Source organism: Manacus candei, unplaced genomic scaffold (assembly GCF_025592945.1).
Source record: "Manacus candei isolate 608988 ecotype Guabito, Panama unplaced genomic scaffold, ASM2559294v1 h1tg000057l, whole genome shotgun sequence".
In the NCBI taxonomy this organism is placed as follows: domain Eukaryota; kingdom Metazoa; phylum Chordata; class Aves; order Passeriformes; family Pipridae; genus Manacus; species Manacus candei.
Window position 1 is genome coordinate 15,999,618 of NW_026138105.1, and position 12,363 is coordinate 16,011,980.

General features: G+C 40.2%; 1 protein-coding gene across 2 annotated transcripts; it reads left to right on the plus strand.

Moving 5' to 3' along the window:
* The first annotated feature begins 185 nt into the window (after positions 1-185).
* IFT52 (intraflagellar transport 52) lies at positions 186-10,515 on the plus strand. 2 transcript variants are annotated; one of them, XM_051802687.1, is made up of 13 exons: positions 186-461; positions 1,496-1,583; positions 1,849-1,978; positions 2,808-2,883; positions 2,971-3,042; positions 3,851-3,977; positions 5,310-5,396; positions 5,688-5,756; positions 6,479-6,633; positions 7,656-7,743; positions 8,863-8,971; positions 9,480-9,625; positions 10,201-10,515. In XM_051802687.1, exons 1-13 carry the CDS (start codon positions 343-345, stop codon positions 10,246-10,248), a joined length of 1,314 nt encoding a protein of 437 aa, XP_051658647.1. In that variant the 5' UTR covers positions 186-342; the 3' UTR covers positions 10,249-10,515. The 2 variants fall into 2 exon arrangements, with proteins under 2 accessions (XP_051658647.1, XP_051658648.1); XM_051802688.1 differs by lacking the exons at positions 186-461; positions 1,496-1,583; positions 1,849-1,978; positions 2,808-2,883 and having other exon boundaries at positions 2,978-3,103.
* The last annotated feature ends 1,848 nt before the right edge of the window (positions 10,516-12,363 follow it).

Genomic DNA, 12,363 nt, shown 5'->3' on the forward strand with positions numbered 1-12,363 from the left:
GTTTCCTGTGGGGTCACGGGCCTGCCCTGGGCGCTGACAGGGCCGGTGCGGAGGGCTCGGGCAGAAGGAGAGCGGACAGGCAGCTCCCCACCGCAGTGGTCCCGTCCACCCCCTTTCCCAGGCGGGGAAAAGAGGGAAGCCTTGAGGCGACCTTTGCACTCGCGCGGAAGGGGGCGGAGAGATGCGCGCATGCGTCCGCCGGGCGCGTTGCTAGGGGAGGAGCGCGGGTGGTGCCGCCGCGTCCCGCTGGGGGCACGGCGGGACACCTCGGAGAACGCCGGGTGCTGAGGGTTCCCCGCTCCCCCCCGGAGCTGGAGCCCTTCGGTAGCCCCCGGGGAGCCTATGGAGAGCGGCCCGCGCAATGCCATAGTGTTCAACGCGTCCAAGGGGGAGAGCTTCACGCCGGCCGGCGGCTACAAGGCCTTGCGGAAGAGGCTGCGCGGGAACTGGAAGGTGCTGAGGTAAGGGGCGGCTATGAGGGGACAGACAGACCTCCACGGGTGTGTGTGGTCCGCGTTGAGTGCCCGAATAGTCTTTGGGGACCGTAGAATCGTAGAATGGTATGGGTTGGTAGGGACCTTGAAGATCATCTTGTTCCGACCCCTTGCCATGGACAGGGACACCTTCCACTGGACCAGGTTGTTCAGAGCCCTGGCCAATCCCATCCTTCATGGGATGTATCTCATGAGCTAGGGTCGCTCTCTTGCATTAACTGCTCTGTGGTATCAGCTGTTCTGTCGCTGTGGGATGCTGAACGTGGTTCTTTTGAGCTTCCAGCTGCCTTGCCTGTGGAAGAGATGGAGTGTAAGTTAAAAGGTTGAAACTCGTCATACAGGTTTTTGAGTCTGTCTGGGTTTGGAGTTTGGGGGGTAAAAGAAAACAGCCTTTATGCAGATGATATTGTTTACTTGTTCACTACAAAATGGTGTTTAGGAGGGGGTTAGGCTGGATATCAGGAAAAGGTTCTTCCCCCATAGGGTGGTTGGGCCCTGAACAGGATCCCCTAAACAGTGGTCACGGCCCCAAGGCTGCCAGAGCTCAAGGAGTGTTTGGACAACACTCTCAGGGACATAGTGGGATTGTTGGGGTGTCCTGTGCGGGGCCAGGAGCTGGACTTGATGATCCCTCTGGGTCCCTTCCTGCTTGGGATATTCTGTGATTGTATGAAATGTACCCAGAGCAAAAAGAAGAAAAAGAATGAAAAGAACAAGAGGAAGCTCCTCAGGTGCAAAGTTTAATAGCAGCTGCGACAGTTTATAGCAGTTCTGGATCTGCCACAGTACCTTGTTAGAGGAGCTTTACTGTTTAGTTGGTTGACAATTGTAAGGATTGTTTTTGCTCATGCTGTCAACTTTAAACCCAGATGAAAGGATATGAAGTGACTGACGTGATTTGCTTTGTGTTTGTTTGCCAGTCCTTTAAGAAACAAAAGAAAAAAGTTGTGTTTCCAAACTGTATCCAAGAATAGCATGTGCCTTTATTAATCTATTCATAGCTTAAAAGATGAGATCACATCGGAGAAACTGTTTGGAGTAAAACTGTGGATTACAGCAGGGCCAAGAGAGAAGTTCAGTGCTGATGAGGTAGGACATCAATAACTGTTTTCAAATTAATTTTGGTTTAAGATTTGCTTAAATAGAAAAGAACAACACAGAAGACTGCAGTTGTACTGCTTTAGATGAATTTACACAAGTTGAAATTTGAATATTTTTCTCACAGGATCAAGTTAATTGCAAACAGTCAGAATCCTTTACCTTCCCTCGTCTCACTATAACTTCTTGCAGTCTTGTGTGTATCTTCTTTCATGTGTTTGTTTTTTTTTTTTCCTGGATCTTTGTTGTCTTCTAGTTTTCCGTTCTGAAGAAATTCCTGGAGGATGGTGGAGCCATCCTGGTGATGCTCAGGGAAGGTGGAGAGTCCCGTAATGGCACAAATATTAACTTCTTGTTAGAAGAATATGGGATCATATTCAATAATGGTAATGGGGCTTACTGAGAGCTTTTATTCATCTGTTTTCAGCAAAATCTAAAGAAGATGTTTAGACTTTGTAGATACAAGCCAAGAAAATCCCTCATACAAAGTATCCCTTGGTCTAAAAGATGTTTTTTCTTTAAATTTACATGTACCTGGCAGGGTGATACTGGAGCATAGCAAGAGCTTTCCATGGGCGGAGTACATGGATAACAACTGAGCCATTTCCATTCCTTTGCTGTAGTTGTTAGCGTTAATGGTATTTACTAACAAAAATTAATTCTAGTGATGTTTCTTGATTAAAAAGCCTTTCATTTAAGACATTTTCCACACATTTTAATGAATTGAGTCACTTCATCCTCACCCTGAACAAAGAGTGGCACTTTTCTTTAGCAGACCAATAAAATGTCATTCAGTGTGGAAAAAAAAAACAACAACCAACCTAAGTCAACTGTATCTCAGTGTATCTAAAATATTTTTAGGGTCTTTGGTGGCTTTTCTAAATGATACCTTTTTTTGTATCAACAGGATTTAATTCATCCTGGTTTGGAAGATACACTAAAAAAAAATAGAATTTGAAGTTGTAAAACTTGTTAAATGCTGTTTTAACTGGATCATCCTTTTGCCTCTTCTGCTTTGCAGAAGGTGGAGATGGGCTTATTTTCTCATACTATTTATCAGTGAAGGCTGATTTGAATTCTTTTGGGAACCAAATGCCAGCTTTGTGGTGCTGGAAGCAAACACCCAGGGAATCCAAGAGCTAAACTAATTTTTCTGCTATGTCTAGTATACTCATCAGCTCAGATGTAAATTTCTATGTTTTTTCTTTCTTCAAGATGCTGTAGTACGAAATGTATATTATAAGTACCACCACCCAAAAGAAGCACTAATTTCTGATGGAGTTTTGAACAGGTAAATATTTGGAGTATATAAATCTTTACAGTAAACTCTTGTAATCTGTATTCTTTTCAGTAAGTTTTGCTTTTCAACATCTTGCAGGGGAATCTGTGAAGCTGCAAGAAAAACAGTGCTTGAGACAACAGATGAAGATGGAAGCAGGCATGACTCACAGTAGGTGTTTTTCTGTGAGGAAACTGATGTGAAAATATGCAGAATAACTCAGAATTAGCAGGTTCGTGATCAGCAGCAGTTTGTTGTGCTTGTGTTGAGGTTCTCTAATGCATTTCTTATGCCAGCTTCTTAGGTTATATCTGGAAAGGAGAATCTGTTTAGTACTGCTTGATAACCACTGAAGGAGCAGGAGTGACAGTTTTGGACAGAAATTCTCTCATGATCCAATCTTTTTTGCCCCTAGTCTGTGAGTTTGAATTTGATTAAGAAATGTAAACATGAATAACCTGTAGATAGCAGGTGGTCTGGCTGCAGGCATAGCAAGGCTTCATCTTTTTAAAGAATCTTAATCCAGGGTAAGATAAAGAAGTGAAAAGACATTGAGAAGAACACAGCTTTTCCATAAATAACTGTAAATGTTTGTATTCTTCCTTGTGGCTAGTTTTTAGACTAAGAAATGACCATGTGGTTGATTACAAGGGAAAGTGGAAGTGTAAAAACATTTTATCTAGTTTTGTTCCAAAATATATATCAATCTGTGAGTTAGATACCCCTCCGCTTCTCTCAGGTGCAGGAGCGTGCAAACAGAAATCAAGAGGGTTCTTTGTTCCTTATTTAAGACAATTCTTTAACCTGGAGAAATCTATAGAGAGAGACTGAAATGTGGTTACAAGGATCTGCATGTTGGAAGCAAGACTTTGGCTTTCCACCACCAGTGCACAATTGCAGTTTGCACTTTGAGTTTTATACATATGTCCAGCCTGCCTTATACGTGCAGGTACTTAAGGAGTTTCTGTATTTCCTCCAGTGCTCTCACTTTTGTGTATCCTTTTGGAGCCACACTGAATGTGATGAAACCAGCAGTGGCAATTCTGTCAACAGGATCCATCTGCTTCCCACTCAACAGGCCTATTCTGGCTTTCTATCAGCATGAGGTAGGATTCTGCCTGTGACATGCCCTGCATTCCACCCACAAAAATTGGGAGTGTGTCCTCTGGGAGTACTTACAAACCCACGTCTGTCTTTTGATGCATCTGCAAACTTTAGATGAGCCAATGACTCCTGCCTCTTTTTATGGTAAACTCCTTTGCATGGGGCTCAGAGTAGAATTAATTTGATGGTCAGCAAAGATTACATATTTTTTGGTTGACAGATGGATATATTTAGTTCTTCATTGAAGTTTGGGGTTTTTTCCTACCCTTTTAGTGATAATTTATTAAGACTATCATTAGGTCTGTAAGTACACCATACCAAATTAATTACTGTCACCTTGGAACCAGTAGATTTTTCATGTGTTATCTTACTCATCCAGACCTGTTACTTCATAAAAATAAATTCAGAAATCTAGTAATAGTGGATAAGTACAAACAAAGGATTGATATTGTTAGCGAATGTGAACAAATTAACACATTTCTTACTATGTAGGTGAATTTCTTGTTGTGGTTTTCTGATATCTTTGTTAGGAAGGGGATTTTTTTCTTCCTTGAGGATGCCCAACTTCATCCCCCCCTATTGTGGCTGAAATGAACTGTGTAAATCAAGGCCAATACAGCAGCATGAAGTGAACTTACAAGAACACTTGCCACTTGCATTTTGTCTGCAGCTGTCATAGTAAGATATCCCAAGGGAGAAACTTGGTAGCAGGAAAACAAGATTTCTTAGATTAGAAAAGAGGTGTGATAAAGAATAGCAAAAGAAAGTGAAGAAATGGAAAGTAAGAGCAGAGGATCTACCCAGTTGTGGGTGAAGCATGTAGAATTAGCTTAAAACTGCGAATCATGGAGTGTGAAACATCCGAAATTTGTTAAACAAACCGGAGCTTTATTTGATGTATCTTCAAATTCATTACAGCAGTATCTGTAGTTGTATTATGGTATGAGTTTCACAGTTGGTGCAGGGAACATTTCAGGGTTTCTGTTTTGTTGAAAACTTCTTCTAATGTATGTCCTTGTGGGAGTGGTAATCTTAGAGAAGAATTCCAAAGGTGTTTCATGAATGGATTTTCATGCATGTTTACTTTAGCATAATTAAAATATAATTACATGTATATTTTTCATTTTATCTTACAAATAATAGAACTGTCAAACTCTTCTCTCATTAGTTGACATGAAGATGTGCTATATTGACCTGCATGCATGCCACTGGCCTCTATATTTACATACTGAACACTGAAGGATGGGTTGCGGACAGTTAATAAAGCAATAACAATTATCTCTAAAACTGTGATTTGGAAGGAGTTTTTGCTAAATTGTCTTCTTTGTTGATAGAGTCAAGGTGGAAAGATGGCAGCATTGGGATCTTCCCACATGTTCAGTGATCAATATTTAGATAAAGAAGAAAATGGTAAGATCATGGTAAGTTGGGTGGCGGTTTTGGGTTGGGTTTTTATTTAAAAACACCTTAGCGGATCTTCACAGTACTTCCAAAGCACTCCAGGCTCCGTAGCTTTGTTTTAGAGCAAGACAGCTGTGAAATGGATTCAGTATGGAGATTCTAATCCAATGCTAGCAGATATGCTTTGGTTTATTACCTATTTTGTCTTATTTTTCATGGTATGTTATTTAATAGATTTAATATGAATGTTTAAGCCTAGTATGAGATTACTTGGATCCTCCTGAAAATAATTAAGTTTTGCCCTTCTTCAGGATGTGCTTTTCCAGTGGCTCACAACATCAGATATCCACTTAAACCAGATGGATATGGAGGACCCTGAGGTAAGAGAGGTCCACAAGGAGGTAAAGAATAGTGTGATCAGTTTTGGCACACCCTGTATTTAGCACAAAATGGTTAACAGCAAGATGGGTGCTGCTGCTGTTGCAGAACCTTCATTCAGGGTCTAAGTCTGAGTAGACAGGTGGCTCCAAAGTAAAAAATATTCATATCTCTTAGACTTAGGTTGCTCTTCATTATCACATTGCATTTGTGAAAATCTCTTTCCAATTTGCCCATCTCTATGAGATCATTTGCTGCTCCAGGGTAATAAGTTTGAAATTCACTTTGAGCCCTAAGACAAGAGGAATGTGCAGGAAGTGAAGGTAGATTTTCTGTATGTGAGTAGAGATCAAATTGTATGTCAGTTTTTAGTTGGTTTTTTAACTGATGTATACAAATGCTATTTTTATTTGGAAATAGCATATGTGATAAAACTGTATACTCTGAGTGCATAAAAGAACAAGTCTTGCACAGCTGACTAGTAAGCTGACTCTTTTAATGTTAAAGAATCAACAGGTGAAACATCCGTATAGGGAATAGCTTTACAGCAACAGAATAGAGTTTGGACAGTTCCTGATCTAGTGAGCTGCACTGCAAAGAGCCATACCTGGCAAAGAGTGAAATAATTATTTCTAGATGAGATTTTAGGTGAGATATAAACTAGAAAGAGACTGTGTGAAGAGGTTGGCCATTTTAAATCCCAGGTGTCCATATCTGTGTTCAGATTTCAGACTATACCATGCTCCCAGACACAGCTGCACTGTCTGAGCAACTGCGAGTCTGCCTGCAAGAAGGAGATGAGAACCCAAGAGACTTCACAAAGCTGTTTGATACATCCCTTTATCAGCTGGATACAACTGCCCTCCCTTCAGTTATCAAGTCAGCAGCTGTGATTTTCTTATAACTTATTTATTTATTCCATTCTGTGCTCTGCATTTTCTGTTTGTATTTACCTGTGTCTCCTTAAGAGCAGAAGGGGCTGAGCTGTAAGCAGCATTCTGAATATGGATATACCAGAAGATGGACTTGTACAGTGTGACAATGATGTTTTCTCTTGCTTCTTGTCTTAGCTGTAATTTCTGACCTTCTTTTCTCCTTTTTTTCTGACTACTTCTGATTCAGTGATCTGATAGTTTCAATAGAACTGGCTGCAGTGATGTTGGACACTTTCTGGAGTGATAACTGAGAGCTGGTCATTTTTCCACTTCTGAATTACTTGGCATTTACTGAAAACTGCGTTTCATTCACCTTTGCATTTCCCAGTAACTGTGTCTTGAGATTTGTCAGCTGCTCAGTTTTACCAGTTTGTGTCACTATCAGCTTTGTCCGTCATAACTCCTCTGTTAGCCAGATCTGAACATGCTGAGTAGTGGCAGCTTAACACAGATTCCATGAAACTGCACTCTGTTGTGGACACTTTCTTCTTACTCTGTATTTCTTGTACTTTCACTAGTTGTGAATTGATAGTGGGATCTCCCTTCTGATCCCATAACAAATATTTTTTAAAAAATAACTTCTAGTTACGGACTTCCTGAAAAATCTTTTTGAAATCACAATTCTGCTTTTTTTGAACTAGATCACTTTTTCTTCATTCATGTTCGCCCCTTTGAAAGTTGCTTGAAGAATTGACGTGACTGCCTTCTTTTTCAGCATTTTCTATATCCACCTATCGTCTTCCTCTGTCATAATTTTAGCTAATTTTCTCACTATAGAAGTCAGTTATTACTGATACGTAGTTCTCTGAGGTCCTTCTAGAATGGACATCCCATTTTTTTATGCTGTTACTGTGCATAGCATTGACCCTGGTGTCTTCATAAAAATCCATCTCTATAGCCCGCAAGTGGAAATGGATGTTATATAATTATTTTTCCCTTCATACTTTGTCTTTTTCTGTGCTGCAGAGCTTATGAAGAGCTGAATGTGAAACATGAACGCCTCCAACTCATTCAGCCTCAGTTTGAGACTCCACTACCTGTCCTCCAGCCAGCTGTGAGTAACCTCCTTGCTCATGCAGCTCAGGGAGAACCCTTCTCCATGAAGGTTGAGGTTGATTGTCTTGGAGGCCTTTTCCAACCTTAATGATTCTGTGGTTCATTTGTTTCATGCGAAACCTCTGTGTGTCATTTCTATAGTTTTTTTGTTGTGTTTTTTTTTTTTTTTTTTAAAAGTGAGAAATGCTGTAGTAATAATTAATCACTTGGGAGTTGAATACACTTTAGGGACTATCTTTTAGGAAAGAACACTTATTTACACTTATCAACAGAGCTTCAAAATGTAGTATGTGGTGCCATAGCAGAATGCCGTGTGTGTGTAAGCCTTTAGTTGAGAGGCTGCTGGCTCAGCCTTTGCTGTGAAAACAGGATGTGGTATCTCAGAAAGCAGCAGTCTAAGTACTACACTGACTGCTGCCAGGGAGGAGCCAGTCTGTCCTGCTCTGCTTCCATCTCCACATCTTCAGGGGAAGTAGAAAGTGGAGTCTCTTACAGCAAGAGCTGATCAAACTTTTACCAACAGAGATTTGGGCTGAAAGCAACATGAGCTACGATGATGCCAAACTATTTTCAAAAAGCAGGAATCTCTGTCTGAGTTTTGCTGTCATGGCTCTATCCTTCTTTACCCTGGCGACTGAAAAAGCAGTACTGGAATCCTTACAGCTGCAGGGGTGTAACTGAGTGCACTGCTCTTTGAAAACCTAAGTCCAGCTTATGCCATAGGTAGTGACTGCATGAAAAAGAAAATACTCTCACCAGAATTGACGTGAATATGTTTCCAAGGTGAGCTGTTATGGGAGGCTTAGTTCCTCAGCTATCTCAGCCAACACCTAGGTCTTATGGAGCAAAACAGAAACTGCAAATGCAGTATGTCTAGTTGTCATGCTGGGTGATAATTCTGACATGCTTGTAATAATAACCGAACATTTCAAAAGAGTTTAGTCACAAAATATAAATGGAATTTTCAAAAAAGCGTCCCTTTGTGCTGTGGGCTGTGGAGGTGCTTTTATGTAAAAGGTTTCTTCAAGTCCAGTCTAAGTCCAAAACTGTTGTCTTAGAGATCTGTAAAGTGTAAGAAAACATGTGGCAATAAACCATGCTACTTCTTGTCTTCAAGGTTTTTCCACCTGCTTTCAGAGAATTGCCTCCTCCCCCTCTGGAACTATTTGACTTAGATGAAACCTTTTCCTCTGAGAAAGCTCGTCTTGCAGAGATCACAAACAAATGTAAGTGAAGCAGACTGGTTGTTTACACATTTATATATAAAATCCAAGTTTTTAGGGGAAAATTGTTGTTATATTTAATTTTAAAACATGGGCTTCATTTTTGAAAATCCACTACTTTCATCTTGATCCAGGAAACTGGAAGCTCATGGCAATTGATAACATGGCTTTATGCACTTGTGACATTTTATTTTGTTTGTTATGTGACATTTTATCATGTTTCTGCTGTTTCCTACACCGTGTGTGAATTGCTTTGTGTGCTCTCACTGATTAACTTCACATCTTTTTATGCTTTGAAGTTAAAATGTTAAGATTATTCTAAACATTCTTAAGCCTAAAGAAGACGAGAATGTGCCAGCTGCAGGAGGACTTCACAGCTAGTCCGCTGAGCTTAGTTATAGGACTGAACTTCACCGAATGCCAACAACAAATGAAGATTTGTAGTAGTTTTTTGCAGCTGATCCAGGTATGTGTGGTACTCACCTGCCTTCTTCCCTGGGTGCCTGTTTAGGTACTGATGATGACCTGGAATTCTATGTACGAAAATGTGGCGATATCCTGGGAGTGACAAGCCAACTCCCTAAGGAGAAGCAAGATGCCAAATATATCCTGGAGCACATCTTCTTCCAAGTGGTTGAGTTTAAGAAACTGAATCAGGTATTTTTAATAACAAAATTAGAAGTGAATAATTGGTAGTAGCAGCACTGAGGCTGGTGTGTCTTTGTAGCAGCTACACTTGTCGCAGGCAAGAGGCCTGAGATGTAAGACATTTGTTGTGCAATAAATTAGACCAGTGAAGTGTCATCCACAGTACTTACAACTGTTAATCTGTATCAAATGTGTAGTGCTCAGTTAATTAAGTTTTTATTTTAATGGGGGGATTAGTACATGCAAAGGTAGTTCTGGTAATTTCAGCTAAATCCAATTCATTAATGATGCCTGAGTAAAAGCAGTGTGCCCTCAGGAGTGTTCACAGCTCTTGCCACTGCTGCAGTGCGGAAGTGAAAACAGCATTGTTACTCAGGAGCAGTTCCATGCTGAAATAATTCTTCATAGTAAATTTGGTGCTTTGAAGTCTGTTTGGAGCATATTAACAGATCACTTGTTTGTGTTAACAAGTATTCCCTATTTCTCAAATATTCTAGTTAAGCCAAAAAATCTGACAGTTCTACCCTATTGTAAAAATTCTTATTTTTCTTCTTTTTTTTTTTTCTCCTCTTCCCTTACCTAAGGAACATGATATTGACACAAGTGAAGCTGGATTCCACAATGGCAATTGAGACCTGGCTTTCCCCAGTTTGAGACAGACTTTTTAGTGAAAATACACTTCTCTGTTTTTTTAAAACTCCTCTCCAATATATTGATTGGGACTGTCTCAATAGTTCACTGAATGCTAGGATCGTTTATGTGTGGTAGTTTGGATATTTAATGCCTTTTGAGAAAGTGCTTGTATTTCACAAGGACTTCCCAAATAATTTCTTATTTTTCTACTTCTTTATTGACACTGTAATTTTGTAATACATTTTAAAAATATTATACAAAGAAAATGTGTTTGGGGTCCTTCTTTCTGGCTCTAGCATTTATGTTCTTGTAAGGTTTACTGTGGGTTCTCCTGGTGTACAAAAAGTCCTTAATTGCACTCTGGGAAGGATTTTTATTTTGGTTTGTGAATTGGGAAAAAGAAAACAGAGTCATAAATAAAGGAGCTGCTGAAAACATATATGTCACCCTGAGGCAGCCTATTTTGTCTCTGTGCCAAAGTGAACCACGGAGAGATAGGTTTGCTACTGTAGAAGGAAAATATTTCTTCCAAGGGAGGGAAGAATTTGAAATTAAGCAATAATGACATTGTTGCACATCGCTGCCTTGTGTAAGACTGGAAATACATAATTTTGAAAAGAAAGGACGGCATGTGGGTGAAAAAGACTTTAGGATTTAATGGATCATTATTAACAAAATGTGATACAGTGCAGAAACTCAGGAATATATTTACTTCCAGTTATTTGATATCTGGCCCATTCCTCAGGGTAGTGAGCTAGGTAACGCACAAGGAGGGAAATGCAGATTAAACTCATTGACCGTGAAATGTTGAAGCTCAATGCACAGCAAAAATAGAGCCAAGGAGATCAGTGGTGAGAAGAAAAAAATTGTCAATATCATCAACACCACGTGCCTTTATTGCAAGGCTTTTTCTTAATATCTGTATGGTGAGATTGCACTTTAAATACAGCATTTTTTTGGCTATCAATATGACATTCAAATTGTTAGTGAAAATTCTTCCCTCACTCAAGCCTTCCGTGACATTTGTGCTTTATCTTGCTCTGCCATGTGTTTTAACATCCATGCTGTTTTTTGCAAAAGATCTGTTCATCTTTTACCCCTGCAAAAATCTTTTTACTTTACATTTCTTCATGCTTCACATGCCATCTTGGCACAGGGTTTTCTAAAGGAGGTGCCCTAAAGCCCCTGCCAAGTTCCTGCCCAGTTGAGACGTGCTAATATAATGTTAAAAGTTGTCTCTCTTCCTATGCTGCAGACATTCCCTTTTCACAGCGGCATGTTTGAAATTTTTCATTTCTTCCTGTATTTTCCTTATAGGCCGTGGTTTTGTTTGTCACACAGAGCACTTTGCACATTCCAGCTACAGATTTACACAACAAGCTTAATCTCTCCTGTGCAGTATCAATACCAATCAGTCAGGCTGCACAGAGTGCAGCTGAACCAACCCCCTGAGTGATCCTCTTGCTAGTTATAGCTCTGGTTTGTGCTGTTCTGGGGTGTTTATACTTCAAACTGTAAATAGTTTCTGTTTCCTGGCCCTTTTTCAGAGTTGTTTTGTCATCTGTTTTTGCTGTTGTAACATGGTTTAGAAAAAGGCCATGTAAGCAGCCAGGGAATACAAGCAGCTCCCTTTTTGCCATATGCCTATGGGGCCTCTCTGACAACTGAAGCACAAATTTTTCACTGAATGCATGTTTTTTTGGCTAGCGTGGAATACAGGTGGATGCAGTAGCTTGCATCTCTCTTTCAAAGCTTGTCCCTTTGGCTCTGTGGAAGTATTTAAGCTTTTATTTTGTAATCAGACAGAAATACTTACTTTGGTCATGGGAGTGTGATACATAAAAAGTTTATGGCTGACTGATAGAATTTTGAATTAGTACAGGTAGGGGACTGCTTTCAAGAGGTGAGGCAAGGCCACTGGCAGGCACACAGCCATGGAGTTTAGATATTAATGGAATTATTGCTAGATTTCACAAAGGTTGGTTCCAAGCATCTGTTGCTGTTTTCCCTTTTTTTGTCTCTGTCCTCTTATGCAACATGACTCATCATCCCTTAATCTGTCCCTAAAAGAAGAAGGAGCGGGGATATATTGTTTCTTCAGCAAACTGTGAATG

Excerpts from the sequence above, each read along its gene's own strand:
- IFT52 (XM_051802687.1), top strand. The coding sequence starts at position 343 with ATGGAGAGCGGCCCGCGCAATGCCATAGTGTTCAACGCGTCCAAGGGG. Across the intron at positions 462-1,495 it reads GGGAACTGGAAGGTGCTGAG|CTTAAAAGATGAGATCACAT; the intron begins GTAAGGGGCGGC and ends ATCTATTCATAG. Across the intron at positions 7,744-8,862 it reads TACCTGTCCTCCAGCCAGCT|GTTTTTCCACCTGCTTTCAG; the intron begins GTGAGTAACCTC and ends CTTGTCTTCAAG.